This window comes from Nerophis lumbriciformis, linkage group LG22 (genome assembly GCF_033978685.3).
Source record: "Nerophis lumbriciformis linkage group LG22, RoL_Nlum_v2.1, whole genome shotgun sequence".
NCBI lineage: Eukaryota > Metazoa > Chordata > Actinopteri > Syngnathiformes > Syngnathidae > Nerophis > Nerophis lumbriciformis.
In genome coordinates, this window is record NC_084569.2 from 26,002,275 (window position 1) to 26,020,890 (window position 18,616).

General features: G+C 40.2%; 1 protein-coding gene across 1 annotated transcript; it reads right to left on the minus strand.

Annotated features, from left to right (window-relative positions):
- Window positions 1-417: 417 nt before the first annotated feature.
- LOC133615167 (ATP-dependent RNA helicase DDX39A) lies at window positions 418-15,475 on the minus strand. Its single transcript, XM_061973548.1, has 10 exons — window positions 15,340-15,475; window positions 14,312-14,524; window positions 14,087-14,214; window positions 6,867-7,143; window positions 6,675-6,793; window positions 6,473-6,604; window positions 1,278-1,387; window positions 1,035-1,179; window positions 823-970; window positions 418-619 (listed from the first exon to the last, which is right to left on the minus strand). Exons 2-10 carry the CDS (start codon window positions 14,517-14,519, stop codon window positions 603-605), a joined length of 1,284 nt encoding a protein of 427 aa, XP_061829532.1. The 5' UTR covers window positions 14,520-14,524; window positions 15,340-15,475; the 3' UTR covers window positions 418-602.
- Between the last annotated feature and the right edge of the window lie 3,141 nt (window positions 15,476-18,616).

Consider the following 18,616-nt stretch of genomic DNA (forward strand, 5'->3'; position numbering starts at 1 on the left):
TTCCCAGGACCTTGAACATTCATCCAAATGGAGAGCTTTAATGGTTACAATATTGTTTGGTCCGGGAAAATATCCAAACGTGCAGTACTTAGTGGAGAAAAGTTTGGACACCCTGGTTTGCACAATGGCCTCCCTATAAATGTTGATTATCACACTCATTAATTGTGACAAAGATTCAATGAATTGTGCAAACCTAGTGAAATGTTTGTTTGCATGTAAAACTATATTTATGCTCTATAAAATGTCTTTCATGTCCATTTTCCGGGACAATTGGATTTACCATGTTTTGGATGGGAACAACGGTCTTGGTTTTCATCTGATCTTTTTAAACATGAAAACCAACTGTACATATTAAACAGTGGTAAACATGTCCTGCTCGGAGTGGTATTGAAAACAAAAAGCAAAAGAGTGCAATGATATTTTATAAAAAGTTTTTAATTCCAATGAACAAAAACCATAAAAGACAAATAAAAGCAATCATAAGTCCCCCAAAACAATGAAGATAAAAGGTTTGGTGGAGAAAGGGAGCGTGTGGAGCTTTCAAATAAAGAGCAAAGTACATCTACGTCCAAGTACAGGAATCACAGAGGAGGCTGGGAAGTTCATCTGGACTGCTCAACTAGAGTGGGACAGAAAAGAGCAGACGTCAGATCTCAACAACAGCTGAACATTCCAACTTCTCAGCAGTCCTTTCAACTTGCTCTGCCAACTGTGGTCCCAAATTGACTAACGAAATAACAGCAGGCGATTATCTCTCTTAAAGGCAGCATAATGACAGGTGATGACAGCAGAGCGACTAATTAGAAAAGGCAAGGGTCGTACTGTAAGAGGAGATGTCGATTTCGTCGGGCAGCTCGGCCACGTTGACCTCGAAGCGGTCCTGCACGTCGTTCAAAGTCTTGGCGTCAGTCTCGTCGGACACAAAGGTTACAGCCAGGCCTTTGGTGCCAAACCTGCCAGCGCGGGCAACCTGATGAGCAGACAGTGCAGGTGTGAAGCAATGACCTTTGACCCTGCTCTACAACATGTCTCACTCTGTGCAAGTAGGTGTCGGAATCTTCCGGCATGTCATAGTTGAAGACGATGTTGACCCGCTCGATGTCCATCCCTCGGCCGAAGAGGTTGGTGGCCACCAAAATGCGCCGTTGGAAGTCTTTGAACTGCTGGTAGCGAGACAGCCTTGAGGCACAAAGGGAGCACAGTGAGACGAGCACAGCTGGCGTGAGCTTAGAAGGCAACAATGTGTTGAATTCACGCCCACAGCTGGGAGTGCTTACCTCTCTTCCTGAGCCATTCCCCTGTGGATGGCAATGGCAGGGAAGTTTTGCTCCACCAAAAGTTGAGACAGAGCGATGCAGCGCTGAATGGACTTGACAAAGATCACCACCTGGAGGCAGGACAAGGTTACTACACACAAGCAATAGTAACTAAACCACCTTTTTCATACCATTTATGTTTTAACTTGCAATGTACAACCTTTTATAATCACTTGGACTCACTAGGCCATTTTCCACCCCCTGCCTTTCCAACAAAACTAACGCATTTTGTTCCTCGTAGGAACTTTTGAGAAGCGGTCAATGCTAACTGGTTGGAACACTGTCAGGGTGTTTCTGAAACTTGTGTTCAAACTCTATTAGAGTATGAGGGGACAATGTATTTGTATTATGTTATTTTACAAGATACTTTGACAACAGAAATACAGACCAATAGGAATTTTGGACTTGCGGGAACTTGAGTGTGCTTTAAAACACAGATACCGTATTTTTAGGACGATAAGTCGCAGTTTTTTTCCATAGTTTGGCCGGGGGTGCGACTTATACTCAGGAGCGACTTATGTGTGAAACACATTACCGTAAAATATCAAATAATATTATTTAGCTCATTCACGTAAAAGACGAGACGTATAAGATTTCATCGGATTTAGCGATTAGGAGTGACAGATTGTTTGGTAAACGTACAGCATGTTCTATATGTTATAGTTATTTGAATGACTCTTACCATAATATGTTATGTTAACATACCAGGCACATTCTCAGTTGGTTATTTATGCGTCATATAACTTACACTTATTCAGCCTGTACTTCACTATTCTTTGTTTATTTTAAATTGCCTTTTAAATGTCTATCCTTGGTGTTGGGTTTTATCAAATAAATTTCCCCCAAAAATTTGACTTATACTCTAGTGCGACTTATGTTTTTTTCCTTCTTTATTATGCATTTTCGGTCGGTGCGACTTGTACTCCGGAGCGACTTATAGTCCGAAAAATACGGTAAGTGGAACTATCTTGCACTTTTTGGACTTAGCTGTAGTGTTTCAATTAGTCCATTTCATGAGGAGAACTGGGACTCTGCCAGCTCATTGAAGGACACGTGAACGAGAGGAGGAACCAAGGTGAATCAAATATTCAGTATTCATTTTGTCAGAACTGTAAAAGTAGTCAGTGTGCAGCTACTAGTCTCAACCCCAGTCAACAGAATGCCAATGTTAATAGTAAATCTGATATATTGTTGCCACGTGATAAACGACGACATGTATTATTTACTGCTGAAGTGCCCACAGTAAATAAAATAAATAAAAAATAGCTCCAATATCATAAAATCGTTCCTCATTGCTTTATTTTGAAAACAAAACGGTGCATCTCAATGGCCTGTTAGAAGCGCGTCAGTTGGTGGCGCACCTAAAGTAGTTGACACCCGGCAAAAGTAAGGAGAGAAAGTTGAAGAGAAAGTTATTTTAAATTAATTAATGCATTTCTTGTTCAAGCCAGTGTAAACCACTCTACATCTTTTACCATTACGACCGACAATAAGGTCTAACTTTACGCCTTCCAACTTGCGTTTGCACATCGCCGTGTGGAGTGTGCACTTGTCCCCATGAGTGTGTGGGTTTCCTCCCACATTCCAAAGATGCATGTTCGCTTCATTGGAGACTGCAAATTGTCCATAGATATGAATGATTGTCTACCTGTGCCCTGCGATTGGCCATGCTAACATGAGTTAGCTTGTCCATTGTACGTTAGCAGTATTAGAACTCAACCTTCATCCTGCATAATTGTATTGCTTTTTTCCAATGTATTGTAATTTATATTATGGTGATTCCTACATGTATGTGCACTTCATGTGTATATATAATGGACTTTTAGTGTGGTTACTTTCAGTGACATTGTGAAAAATATCAACAAAACACATTTATACATATATTTTTCCAAATCTAATTCAAAGGACTGTTTACATATTTGGCAAAATAAAACAACATTCAGGCAGGGCAGAATAAAGAGTTACTTTTACAATAAGCAGCAATTGAAACTGCATTGAACAAAGACAGCATGGTCTACCAAGTCAAATGTGTTAAAGATGATTGTGATTCTGATAAGAACTTTATTTCATTAATAATGTTATATTAATAACTAGGGCTGCAACTAACAACTAATTTGATAATCGATTAATCCATTAATAGGTAATCGGATAAAAGAGACAAACTACATTTCTATCCTTTCCAGTATTTTATTGAGAAAAAAAAAAGCATACTGGCACCATGTTCTTTCAACTTGCCAAATAAAACGAGGAAAATGTTGCAAAAATGTTTTTTGTTTTTTTTTAAATAAAGTGCACCATTGTCATGCACAATAGCAATAATTTTGCTTGGGGGAATTTCAAACCTGGCTACTGCCTATTCCAACCATTCTGCAATGTCGGATGCTGAATGTCTTTCCTCTAGTGGCATGGTCATAAGGCAGATTGACTTCATGTTCCATTCGTCTCCAATGTAACGGCATGTATTGCCGAGGTAGGCTTCCGTGGCTACACTGGTCCACATGTCACACAAATGTAACTCATCAGATCAGAACTGGATCAGATATTGTACACGTTTCTGTTGTGAATAATAAAGGATTAATTTTAGGCTGCCTCTGAATAATAGCATGAAATATTCCAGCACCTTCATAACGTTTAGTTATACTAAAGCGTCACTCATATTAGATTTATATAGCTTTATCGGCCCGGCTACATTGATCCATTATGAAACCAACCTGAGATATTTCTGTTCGTTACGTTTATTTCGAAATTGGGAACCGTGCGTTTTCTCTCTCAAAACGGAGTCAAATGTGCCGGAGACACATTATCAGCCCCGCGTTGCAACAAAGGGATAACGTTAACGTTAGTTACAAAAAAGCTGAACTCATGAATGCCTGTTGCGACTCAAAACAACACAGAAAATGCACTCTCCAAGAAGTTCCTAACACTCTGGAAGTTAATACACAATAGTTGCTGCTTCGCTTCCTTAAAAAAAATCTCCTCCTCGTCACGTGAGCTGCACATGACACATCATTGGCTGGCTTACAGCCACCTCATGAGACGTAGCCTCAGCACCCCCCTGGCGCTGTTTTGTACCGTTTTTGTACTTACTTTGATTATTGTTTCTCAGCTGTTTGTAAATGTTGCAGTTTATAAATAAAGGTTTATTTATACAAAAATAAAATTAAAAAAACGTAGCCTCAGGACGTGCGCATAGCATAGATCCAACGAATCAATGACTAAATTAATCGCCAACTATTTGTATAATCGATTAGTTGTTGCAGCCCTATTAATAACTAATATTTGTTTTAAATTGACATAAAACATTACAAGTCTTTTTAAAAGAAAATACATGCATAATTGCAAATCAAAATGATTATGTCATATTGACCACGCCTCATTCCCCCGCCACTATATGGTTGCAATCCAGGGGAACCCCGAGATTATATATTAAAGGTGTAACACTTGTTTGCTATATCGATTTATATTCCTACATTTAAAGTGTATTGATCTGTGCTCGGCAAGTTTACCTTTCAAGAGATATGTATCGATCCGAGATTGTTTTAAAAGAATGTCAATCGATTTTATCGATACTAGAAAAAGGAAACCATTGGACTTAAAAACGTCAAGACTTTATATGAAGTTTAGAACTAAACGTTAAGTCTATTTTCCTGTCTGTGGTGCCATCAAAAAAAAGTGGCAGATACATACGGTGGTCGAGAAAGGTCAGAGTCGAGAAAGGTCAGAACAAAAGGTGAACACCACAAGACAATAGTGTGTGTGTACCTTTAAGAGGTGGTGCTGATGTGTGTGACCCAAATGCTACACACAAGTGAACAGAGTCCCGCGAGAGTTTGGGTGTCTGTGTGCTGAGTGTCTAAACGCGAGTTGTGGCCAACAACAGCTCTTGTACATGTGTTTTGACTCCCTGGGTTTGTATCTTCAACTGTCTCTCCTTCACTGTCAACGTATGCACTACCAGCTACAAAACCACTGCAAACAACTTTAAACCACAGAAGACAATGGAAGTGATGGAGACTCCCGGAACACTAGGAGAAGTCGTTTGATGAGAAACAAAGAAATAGAAGATGGATGAAGGAGTCTAAGGACCAACAACATCAACAGAGGTGCTGTCCTTCAATGGCAAGCCAGGGTGGAGAAAAGATACTGTATGGCAGCGTCAAGGAACATTATTTAGCAGAGGAATCTTCTCTTAAAATGTTGTACACTGTACATTGATTGAAAATTGCTTGAACGGTTAAATATCCACTATTTATTTCACGGTCACACTGCTTGATTTTTTTAGATAAAGTTAGGGAATAAATGTCAATTTACTGAATTGTTTGGGATTGTATAATTTAATTTTTTTTTTTTAAATAGCTTTTTCCCTGAATCGTATATCACAACCAAAACTATCAAACAAAATTTACAAGGAATTGTTACACCCCCATTATATATTATAAACATATTATTAAAGGGGCCCCAATATGCAAAACCAACTTTTCTTACATGTGTTTATGTATTTGGGATCTGTGTAAAATGTTCAAATCAAATCATGGAGGCATAAATGTATAAAACATTTCCTTCCTTCATACTTCCTCCAAACCAGTCTTTTGGAATTTGCTTCAAGTGTCATGTTTTTCCCAAGTGTGGTGTCAGGGGACTATCAATCTGTGGCTTAATTTTCTTGCATTCTAAACCCACAGAATGTTCTTCGCCCGCAGTCGCCACAAACCTTTGTCGGTTTATTTTTCACTGTAAAGGTTTCTTTCAGGCGATGATATTGTCTCTGATTTATTCATCTACTTGCTCATTTCTTCTTAGTTTGCTACTCTGTTATTAACACAGTTAGGCTTCTGTTGAAATATACAAAGTATTATTTTGTTGTTTCACCATTTCATTCAAGCTAGCTTAGCGCCACGGTTAGCATGCTCTCTCCTCCTCTGTGTGTCCACGCTAGATCTGCATTTGAGAACTGTCTGTAGTCCTTGAACATACGTAAATAAGAGACATTTGTCCATTCATTCAAAAAAGTCCACGTTCCAATCGTGATGAATCTACTGATTTGCAGAAAACAACCCTAAACTGTAAAATGCAGTGGAAGCGCAAGTTTCTGGACTTTGGGTGGAAAAGGGCCCTAATGTCAGATCTTCCCCATAAATAGCATATATAATGTTTACCTGGTTGAATTCTAGCACGTCAAGCAGGTCAAAAAGTTTGCGATTCTTCTCGCTATCCTTCAGCTTGCAGTAGTACTGCTGCAGGCCATGCAGCGTCAGTTTGGTCTCGTCATCCACAAACACCTCCATGGGCTAAGATAGATGACTTTTACTTTCAACTGCTAGCAAACATGCAAGCCTTGTTTAAAAAAATTCCACTTACATCCTGCATGAATTTGCGACAGACCGGTCGGATGTCCTTACTCAGTGTGGCACTGAACATCATGACCTGCTTTTCGTGGGGAGTGATCTTGAAGATGTTCTGCACGTCACACCTCATGTCTGTGCAAAGACAGGACGGTACACCAATGAGCTCCAGCGTAAACGCCAAACATCCAACAATTACAACAAATACCTAGATGCTCCAACATTTTGTCACACTCATCCAGGACAAAATGTTTGACGTTCTTCAGACTGAGGGTCTTGTTCTGGATGAGAGCCAGGATGCGACCCGGCGTTCCCACGACAATGTGGGGGCAGTTCTTTTTCAGGACTTCCTCGTCGTTCTTGATGAGCATACCACCAAAAAAGACTGCTGATTTGACTGCCGGCATGTACTTGGAGAAGCGCTCGTACTCTTTGCTGATCTGGAAGGCCAGCTCTCGTGTGTGGCACATGACCAATACAGCCACCTGAAAGATACCAGTTGAGAAGAATGAACACCATTTCAAGAAACCAATGCTCATTAAATACTAACATTTGATTAAATGACTCCTGCTAAATTAATAAAATCTCCAGTACTCTCAATAGCTGTTACCAATTTGGACAGATTCTAATCTGCAAAGAGTGATAACGTTACAATCGTTCTAAGACTGAGTCCGCACGTGCATGGAATGGTGGTGAGTTGTAGAAATCTTCCACAGGCATGGTAGTTTCAGGGTGTGTACCCCAGCTTATTGAACCTTAAGTACAGTGTGTCACGGAACCATTGAAACTAGTTTCAATGGTTCCGTGACACAGTTGGTATTTTCAAAACTGGCATCGCCAAACAGTGCCGCTCATTGAAATAAGCAAACCTTTAATTGCTGCTTTGCACCCCACAAAAACACCACAATTTTACATGGAATATACCCTTCAAACAACTTTGACTACGTTTACACTGCAGGCCAAAGTGGCCCAAATCAGATTTTTTTGAGATCTGACCGTTTACACTGCAAATAAAAGTACTTTTTATCAGACTTCAATGTAAACATGCACAGGCCTCAACGTAACTTGCATGCACAGTGCAATAAAGTGAAAACAAAAGAAGTTGACCGGGACGAAGTAGCACAACATTTTAAAAACACCTTGAAAAGGAGTGTTTTTACGTGAAAGTAAAAACCTAGGGCTGGGCGATATGGCCTTTTTTAATATTTCGATATTTTTAGGCCGTATCGCGATATTTATCTCGATATTTTGCCTTAGCCTTGAATGAACATCCTTTTCTGCGTCTCCAGTGTTTGAGACGTTGCTTCCAAGATACGTGAAGTTCTCAACGTACTCTATGCCATTTTCGCCTACGGTGAGCAGTGGAACGTTTTGGTCTTGTGCGACGGTCATGGCCTTGGTCTTCTTTTGGCTTATACGTAGGGCGACTTTTTCCCCTTGCTCATGCAGATTGTTGGTCAATTTTTGGAGCGCAGCGTAGGAATGGCTAAGCAGAGTCAGATCTGCCAGTCTGCCCCCTCCCCACTTAATGCCGAGGTTTGCTACGACGACAGACTTCCTCATGACAAAGTCTATGACAATGATGAACAGTACGGGAGACAAGATGCAACCCTGTCTCGGAAAAGCTGCAGGAAACTTCCAACGCCTTCGGAACATCTGGTCATCAAAATCTATCAGTACGTCCACAAAGTCAATGTCAGTGGTCATCCCTACAGTGACCTATGCCTGTGAGACGTGGATGAAGACATCAAGCATTACTAACAAGCTGGATGTCTTCCACCGACGGTGCCTCAGATACCGTATTTTCCGCACTATTAGCCGCACCCAAAAACCACAAATTTACTCAAAAGCTGACAGTGCGGCTTTTAACCCGGTGCGCTTTATATATGGATTAATATTACGATTCATTTTCATAAAGTTTCGATCTCGCAACTTCGGTAAACAGCCGCCATCTTTTTTCCCGGTAGAACAGGAAGCGCTTCTTCTTCTACGCAAGCAACCGCCAAGGTAAGCACCCGCCCCCATAGAACAGGAAGCGCTTCTTCTTCTACTGTAAGCAACCACCCGCCCGCGTAGAAGAAGAAAAAGCGCGCGGATATACCGTACGTTTCATTTCCTTTGTGTGTTTACATCTGTAAAGACCACAAAATGGCTCCTACTAAGCGTCAGGGATCCGGTTCATGAAAAGACGCAATCTCTCCATCCGCACACGGATTACTATTTCACAGCAACTGATATTCCTGTGAACCGCACTGTGGATACAACGGGAGCACGTACGGTGAATATTCGCACCACAGGGAATGAGAAGTCATCCTTCACTGTGGTTCTAGCTTGCCATGCTAATGGCCAGAAACTTCCACCCATGGTGATATTCAAAAGGAAGACCTTGCCAAAAGAGACCTTTCCAGCCGGCGTCATCATAAAAGCTAACTCGAAGGGATGGATGAAGAAAAGATGAGCGAGTGGTTAAGGTAAGTTTAAGTTTACGCGAAGAGGCCGGGTGGCTTTTTTCACGCAGCTCTGTCCATGTTGATATACGTATGTTTGTGATTGCACATTTGCGTACATTTTGGGAGTGAACAGAGTTGTTAGAACGCTGGTTTTTAATATATTATTAAAGTTTGACTGACCTATCTGACTGTTTTTTTGACATTCCTTTAGCGCAGTTAGATGCGGCTTACAACACCGGGCGGCTTATAGGTGGACAAAGTTTTGAAATATGCCGTTCATTGAAGGCGCGGCTTTTAACCCAGGGCGCCTTATGGTGCGGAAAATACGGTACATCTTGAGGATCTCATGGAGAGACCACATCACCAATGAAGAGGTGATGAGAAGGGCAGGGGTAGCACCATAGTCTCTGACATGAGAAGGAGAGTGGCTGGACACGTACTCCGACTGCCAAGAGAGAGACCGGCAAGTGTGGCAATGGACTGGGTGCCAGAAGGGGGAAAGAGGAAGAGAGGACGGCCAAAGAAGACGTGGAGACAAACAGCCAAGGAAGACCTGAGAGAGATGGGAGTCAGCTGTCATGGAGCAAGAAGGGTCGCCAGTGACCGGAACAAATGGAAGGGACTCGTCGCCCAATGTTCGAACAGAAATGGGAGGAACTAAGTCTAAGTCTTGAATGAACACTTGATACATATAATCACAGCAGTATGATGATTCTATGTGTCTACATTAAAACATTCTTGTTCATACTGCATTAATATATGTTCATTTTAAACTTTCATGCAGAGAGGGAAATCACAACTACCAGTAAGTCAATTGATCAACACTGTCTTTATTAACAGTTATTAAGCAGTGGCACAAACAATAATATAATTTCCAAAACAGAAATTGCAAAAACAAACTATTACTGCACTTTTGTGCATAATGTCTCTAAGATGACACAAATCAAAACAACACTAAATTAAAGTGCACTTTTTGTACAGAACGCCACTACAATAGTTTAAAACAAATAAAGTGCACTTTTGTACATGATGTCACACAAGATATTTCAATAACTGTCAAATAAAAATGAGCTGCTTAATAAGAAATCAAATTGTGTACATCCTTCGCTATGTGGTAGGTTCCTGCGGACGTTATCTCTTTTGTTGTTGACTACTTTTTTCATACGGTGTTGATCTGGAAATGTTTGCCTCGGCATTTTGATGGTGTGGGCGTGTGGCACCGAACAGAGATGTTGACATGCGGAGAAAGCACTCTACATTCTCTAGCAGGTGACTTTTCAAATGATGCTACATACTAGCCAAACCAACGCCAGACCCTGTGCTGTTTTTCTTGGGAATTAGTTCTTCCTTCATTTGTTACCAGATTCGCATTTTCTTTCTCTCGTATCACCACTCGCATCACAGCTAACTTTAGCCATGCTGCTACCTCTCTGCTGCGCGAGGGCGTATACGTATGTGACGTATGACGTGACAGTATGTGACGTATGTAAGAAGGTGCGCTCGCTGTCTGTGAGAAGGACAGACAAGAAGGAGTGGGAAGAGCCTGCAGTGTAATGTCCGCAGCTAAAAGCAACTGCGTGAGAACGTATACTCGAATATCACAATATAGTCATTTTCTATATCACACAGAGACAAACCCGTGATATATCGCGTATATCGATATATCGCCCAGCCCTAAAATAACCATTTAAAAAGGATATCAACTTTTTTCACATTACTGTATAATTGTGTTTGGAAGGTAGATAACCAAGTTATTCTAAATGAATAAAAAATAAAATGGCCTCATCTCTGTTAGCAAAAATGTAATTTAAATAAATATTGAACACGTAAAAGTGCATTTTTCCACCATTTTCATGGCAGTTTATGGATTTTTGAGGAACCCTGAACTATTGCTAACATTTAATTTAACATTCTGGGCTCCATGTAGCTTCAATGTGAGACATTTTACAAACTGGCTGGATGTTACAGAAAGTATGAGAATATAAGAGCTGCTGCCTGCTCTTCTTTACTTATATAATAAGTCTCATATTTTTGAAGTTTGGATTTTTGGCAGACATTTTTTCTGTAATCTTCCTGTCAATCCATCTCTGTCACATTATTTGATTGAATCACACAAAATGAAACTTTCTGTGCTTCTTTAATGAGCCCATGCTCCAAGTGTTGCGGACGACGGACTGCGTTTTACTGGTCGTCTTCAAAGTAATAAACTTTCCGGTACAATTTCTTAAAATTTGACTCGTCGCAAGGTTTATCAATCACAAATACTGCCTCAGTTTGCAGTCGGACAACTTTACCGCGAGGGGCTGTCAAAAGAAAGCCTTCATGGTAAACACTAAGGTGAGTGCAACGTCAACCTTTTTAACTTCATCCTGTGCCATGTCTCCAGTAAATTAGTTGTTTTAGTCGTTGTGAGTCCATGGAAACTTCACTTTTATCTCACGCTGCATCGACATCGTTCGAGGATAGAGACAGGCTAGCTGTTAGCTTCAAGCTAACCAGCACCCGACCAAACCCCACCCCAAAAACATACTTTGCAGGTCAACAAACAGGGGAAAATATGTGCCTTTTAGGGTGTTAATGTGCGAGGAGTGTTCAAAAGGAGTCTCGTGAAAAAGTGGCTGACAAGTTAGCATCACTGACAGTGACGTCATCACTGTCATTGTTTACTGAAGCAGAGATGTTGACTGCGTTACGATATCCAGTGGACCCGGACATCTTATATGTACCGTATTTTCCGCACTATTAGCCGCACCTAAAAACCACAAATTTACTCAAAAGCTGACAGTGCGGCTTTTAACCCGGTGCGCTTTATATATGGATTAATATTACGATTCATTTTCATAAAGTTTCGATCTCGCAACTTCGGTAAACAGCCGCCATCTTTTTTCCCGGTAGAACAGGAAGCGCTTCTTCTTCTACGCAAGCAACCGCCAAGGTAAGCACCCGCCCCCATAGAACAGGAAGCGCTTCTTCTTCTACTGTAAGCAACCACCCGCCCCGGAAGAAGAAGAAGCACGCGGTGCATGCTGGGATATGTGACGTTTCATTTCCATTTGTGTGTTTATGTAAAGACCCCAAAATGGCTCCTATTAAGTGTGTTGTCTGTCTAATTATAAATAATGCAGACGAGGCGTGTTAACTGAGTTCTCAACGTTTACTCACAGCGTGCTCATAACCACATTCTAACTGCCAGCATACAACAACGCTTCTCAGGGCTACCGCGCATGCTCGTCACTATCGTTGCATGCTGGGTAGTGTAGTTGTTATATTTGCTAGCTCATAACATCACATTAAGAGACACGCTTACGCGCTTAATTCAATACTCGCCGTCATTCCGGGTGGATTGACAAAAGACCTCCAGCCGCTAGATATTGGTGTCAACAGGGCATTCGAAGCTAGACTGCTAACTGCGTGGGAACAATGGATGACCGAAGGCGAACACACCTTCACTAAGACAGGGAGGCAGCGCCGGACGACATTCGCCCAACTTTTCAATTCGGACACCGAAGGAGAAAAATTCGAGGGATTTATGAATGAAGAATAACTTCAGAAAGTGAGCGTTATGTTTATTTTGTGTGTTGTGACATTAACGTTCGAGCAACATTATGTTGCTATTGCTCTGCACTATTTTGAATTTTACTATGTTTGTGATTGCACATTTGCGTACATTTTGGGACAGAGTTGTTAGAACGCTGGTTTTTAATATATTATTAAAGTTTGACTGACCTATCTGACTGTTTTTTGACATTCCTTTAGCGCAGTTAGATGCGGCTTACAACACCGGGCGGCTTATAGGTGGACAAAGTTTTGAAATATGCCGTTCATTGAAGGCGCGGCTTTTAACCCAGGGCGCCTTATGGTGCGGAAAATACGGTAATAGAAATGTGTAGGGGGGGTGTATGGCGTGTGGTCATTGAATATGTATTCTGATATACTGTATGTTCTTCACAGAAAATGAGCCAAAGTCAGTGAGTCTCAGTTTGAAAAATTAATTGTATCATTTTTCTTTTAACAAAAAATTAAAACGGGTCCCACAGACCCGAACACCACACAAGGGTTAATGTATTACTGTCAAAAGTGTGGCCCGCAGCTAAAGTTTTAAAGGCCCATGGCACATTCTAAAAATACTGTTAAAATAAACAAAAACATAACAAAAGTGGAATAAAAAAAAACTTACAGGTGAAATGTAATTGAGAAAAGTTGCAATGTAGCCTAATAAAACAAAGCTTTTTTTTTTAAATGTCATAGCTCAAAACATAATATTGAATCAAAATCAATGTTTTTATGAATTATCGACCTATCTAAGGCTCCGATTACTTCACATCAAATATTCCACCTCGAAAAATATTTTTTGTGTAAGATTTTGCATATTTTGTGCGTTTGCCATAAAAAAACAGATTTCTTTGACAAAAGGGTAGAAAACAAAGAAAACAATAACATAAAAAAACTTAGAATTGACAGATAGATCTGAAGTTGATGTAGACTCTTGAGATTTAAGCGTTAAATAATGTATGTATGCCCTGGCACATGATTATCATAATTTCATGACCGAAGCAAAAAACTTTACACTTTTATACTGAAATAAATACATCTACAACTTATTAAATAAAAATATAGAAAAGCGGTCAAGTTTAGATCCATGAAGGAAAGAAAAAAGTGAATGAATGTTTATAACTGAATAAATTTACATATGCATAAAAATTTGTTTTGTTTTGTATAATTTTTTTAATGAATTAAGTAAAGTTTATGACAACCTTTTTCCAAAACACAATATAGAATGTGAGATATAACAGGATAATTCATACATTTAGCATTTGTTTTCAAAACAGTTACAAAAAGTGGGACCCCATTTTTATGACTTGATGGGGTCCCCGTTTTGAAAATTCCTAGCGCCAACACTGTAGCAAGCAAAGTAATCGACTTTGTTTTCATTTATTGTTTGACTATAGGCCCAGGCCCACATCAGATGGATACTAACCTGTCCATCAACTGGTTCGATCTGTTGAAGGGTGGCCAGTACGAACACAGCAGTCTTGCCCATACCGGACTTGGCTTGGCAAAGGATGTCCATGCCTAGGATGGCTTGCGGGATGCATTCATGCTGGACTGTATGAAAAGGCGGACAAAAATAGATTAACGCATATCAGCAATTGCCAGAAATAAAACATCCGAGTACCATGTCTTATAATTCCTGATGCATTACCTTCAGATGGATGTTCAAAACCACAGTCAATGATGGCGCGGAGTAGCTCGGGTTTGAGTAGGAAATCCCTGAATCCAGAGCTGTGGATAGAAACATAAGAGCCCTTCACCTCCTTCTTCCCGGCGGGGGCTGCAGTCTCAGGTGCTCCTTGGGGCTCATCGTCATCTTCGTAGTCGAGCAACTCATTATCGACGTCAGTCTCAGCCATTTTGTCTACAGAGCAATATGAGGGCAGTTTTAGTGAAATAATATTTTCCGGACACAGTTCATAGACAGTATATCCTGAAGGAGTTTACAAAAGTTGCGCTAAGGAAAATAAGGACATGTATTATTACTCTCTGTATTTACTTTTGTATTCTTTCCTTGATGTTGAAAGTGTCTTAACGTTTGTGTGAATTATAAATGTATGTTTGTTGTTCAATAAATGTTTTAAATAATATACGATTATTAAGAGTGATTAAGTAGATGGCAACATTAACGCCAACAGTCTTAATATTCAACCGTCCGTGATTAAATTATTTATTCATAGGTAACTACATAATTTCAAATTAATTTACAGGTTCTAAATAAAAGTTAGTCAGAATAATATGTATAGTTATAGAGTACTCATTGGTTAAACAAACTGGCTAGCTTGGCTATTGTGTTGCGTAACCGTAGCTAACGTGGCAAGCTAACATGCTATTTCCAGAAATATGCTATCGAAAACCCTGACTGGTGTATGTAAAATCACTAACAGTGAACGCAATAGAGTTAAATAAATAAAAGGGATGAACTAGAAAGTGTGTGGTTTATTTATAACAAACTAATAAGTAAAAGACGGTGGGCCGGTAAAGCTAAGTGATGCTAGGCTAGGCCACAACATGCTAGCGCACTGAATAGAAGCAAGAAACAATGAATGAAGGAAGTCTCTGTCCATTTAAAGTGCCTTCCTCGCTCATAAACAACACCGATCTCGAACACAATTGTAGACACGTAATAAAAGACAACAAACTCATTCTCATTAAACAGGACCCATGCGAGAAACTTACCTCAATATTGGTTAAATGCAGCAGTGACTCCGAAACCGCATGCGAGGCCTTACTACGTCTCGTACCATCAACCGGAAGTCCCGCCTTTCTTAATGTGCTTTAAGTCATTGGTGGATTTTTTTTAAGGCAGCCAATGAACGAAGCCGGAGATTGGACGATGGACTCCCGCAGTTAATCTCAATCGAAAAAAAAGCGGTTGACTGCGAGATGGCAAGGGAGTTACAAAAAAATCTGCTGCTTCATAAAAAAAGGCCACTAGTATTGAACTTGGTAAGAAGCTACTTAACCAACAGGAAACAATATGTGAAGATAGGAGAACACACTTCCACAGAGTTAAAAATATCTTGTGGCGTACCTCAGGGATCAATACTCGGACCAAAATTGTTCAATCTCTAGATAAATGACATTTGCAAAGTTACAAAGGACTTAAAGTTAGTATTATTTGCAGATGATACAACTGTGTTTTGTTCAGGAGAGACACACAGAAGCTAATACAAATAATAACAACAGAAGAAATTAACAAATTAAAAAGATGGTTTGACAAAAACAGACTATGTTTGAATCTCAGTAAGACTAAAATAATGTTATTTGGTAACAGTAGAAGAGAAAGTCAAACACAAATACAGATAGACGGAGTAAATATTGAAAGGGCAAAAGAAAACACATTTTTGGGTGTAATAATAGATGATAAAATGAATTGGAAATCTCATGTAAAAAAATATACAACATAAAGTAGCAAGAAACACATCAATAATGAATAAAGCAAAACATGTTCTAGACCAAAAATCACTTCATATTCTTTACTGCTCACTAGTGTTACATAACTGAGTGATTGTGTAGAAATATGGGAAACAACTACAAATGTGCGCTTCATTCACTAACTTTGTTACAAAAAAGATCAATTAGAATAATACATAATGTTGGATATAAAGAACATACAAACCCTTTATTCAGTGGTTCTCAAAACTTTTTTTGTCATCCCCCACTTTGGACAAGGGAGAGTTTTCAAGCCCCACCTGCCCCCATCACTCCAACAGAACGCTAATGCCAAGCTTAACATTTTCAAATTTATTGAACATCAAGTAACATCAAGTTGTATACATTCAAACTCAATAACATAAAATAACATCAAGTTCAATAATAAATAAAATAACTGTGCAGCTGTGGTATAACTTGCATCAAGTTCAATAATAAATAAAACAAAAGTGTTATAACTTGCATCAAGTTCAATAATAAATACAAAAAAATGTTATAACTTGCATCAAGTTATAAATAAATGGGTTATACTTGTATAGAGCTTTTCTACCTTCAAGGTACTCATAGCGCTTTGACAGTATTACCACATTCACCCATTCACACACACATTCACACACTGATGGCGGGAGCTGCCATGCAAGGCGCTAACCAGCAACCATCAGGAGCAAGGGTGAAGTGTCTTGCCCAAGGACACAACGGACGTGACTAGGATGGTAGAAGGTGGGGATTGAACCCCAGTAACCAGCAACACTCCGATTGCTGGCACGGCCACTCTACCAACTTCGCCACGCCGTCCCCTAAGTTCAATAATAAATCAAATAAAAGTGTTATAACTTACATCAAGTTCAATAATAAATCAAATAAAAGTGTTATAACTTGCATCAAGTTCAATAATAAATCAAATAACTTGCATCAAGTTCAATAATAAATCAAATAAAAGTGCCACTTTGCAATCTTTGCAAAAAAAAGGAGGAGATATGCATTTGGCAAGACAGGGCAAGTGAACATGAATTTTACAGTACTCCAGCATTAGTGGCTGCAATGAGCCTGTTTTGCACTGCACAGCTTTTCAAATCGGGGTTGCAAGCTTGACACTGCCACTCTTAAGTCATGCTCAATGTTCAGCTGAGACCTGTACTTCGTTTTGAGTGAAGCAACAGCTGAAAAGCCTGTCTCACACAGATAAGATGTGGCAAAGGGGAGAAGAATGGACACAGCTCTCTGCCCGATGAGTGGATACTCCCTCTCCACTCCAAACCAGAATTGAGAAAGAGTCTGAGTGGTGAGCCTCAGCCTCAGGGTGGAGTCAGATGTCAGTTCAATAAACTGGTCCTCCTCAGCAGACATGAAATCAGCAGGTGCTGCAGATAGATTAAATTAATAGGCTTACTTTATTTTTCATTACATAATAAATGCAAATAAATCTGTTTGACAACAATCATCTGGACACAACAATCCGGACTAACATTCCAGTTAGTAAGTTCTAAGTAGCATACAACACAGATAAAATGCATGTATAATATATGAGTATAATATTCAATAAAAATGTCAAAATACCAACCTGCTGCATTGAATGGATCCATAACCCAGTTGTACTGAGCACTGTTGATGGGGAAGTATTTGTGAAACATTTCTCTCAGGGAGGAGATGTGTTGCTTGATGCAGGGGATCACTGCGGTGGCACCAGATGTGGTTTCAGCAACCTCACCCAGGTTCTCAAAGGCATCAATATTTTGTTGGTCGAGGCGCCTGCCCCATCCCTCGAGCTTTCGGGAGAACGCAGTGATTTTGTCTGCCAGTTGGGGTATGTGCTTATACTTGCCTTGGAGCTGAAGATTGAACTCATTCAGCTTGCCAAACATATTGCTGAGGTAGGCCAGCTTCAACAGAAATTGTTCATCACTGAACTTGCTTGCAGCCTCATGCATGCGCTCCTCCTCCAAAAAGATCCGAATCTCTGCCCTGAGCTCAAAGACGCGCGACAGCACTTTGCTCCGGGAGAACCACCTTGCTTCACTGTGAAACAGCACGGCTGTATGATCAGCTCCCATTTCCTCACACAGTGCAGAGAACAGTCGCGCTTTCAGTGGTCGTGTTTTGATCAAATTTACCGCGCTCACATCTGTTAAAACCTCATTGAGTTCGGGGATGAGCTGCATTGACGCGAGTGCTTCCCGGTGAATGACACAGTGTGTCCAATGCGCATTGGGCGCAACCCTCTTTATTAGAGCCTGCAGCCCGTTTCTTGACCCTGCCATGGTCTGTGCGCCATCAGAGCAAAAGCACACACAGTTTTCCCATTTAAGGTCGTGTTCTTTGATGAAACTGTCCATTATCTTGAACAGCTCATCAACAGTGGCTCTATTTTTTATGTATTTGCAAAACAGCAAATCCTCGCACAGTGACTCGCCATTCACAAAGCGGACGTAGGCGATGAACAGGCAGTCTTTATTGCTGTCAGTAGCTTCGTCCACTTGTAAAGCAAAACGACTTTTTTTTGTTCCTCAAGATAACTTGCAAT

Bases quoted from the DNA above. Each gene is read 5' to 3' on its own strand.
- LOC133615167 (XM_061973548.1), bottom strand. From the start codon at position 14,519: ATGGCTGAGACTGACGTCGATAATGAGTTGCTCGACTACGAAGATGAC. The intron at 14,215-14,311 runs GTAATGCATCAG...CTTTTCATACAG, and splicing joins TTTTGAACATCCATCTGAAG to TCCAGCATGAATGCATCCCG. The intron at 1,180-1,277 runs GTAAGCACTCCC...TTGTGCCTCAAG, and splicing joins GGAATGGCTCAGGAAGAGAG to GCTGTCTCGCTACCAGCAGT.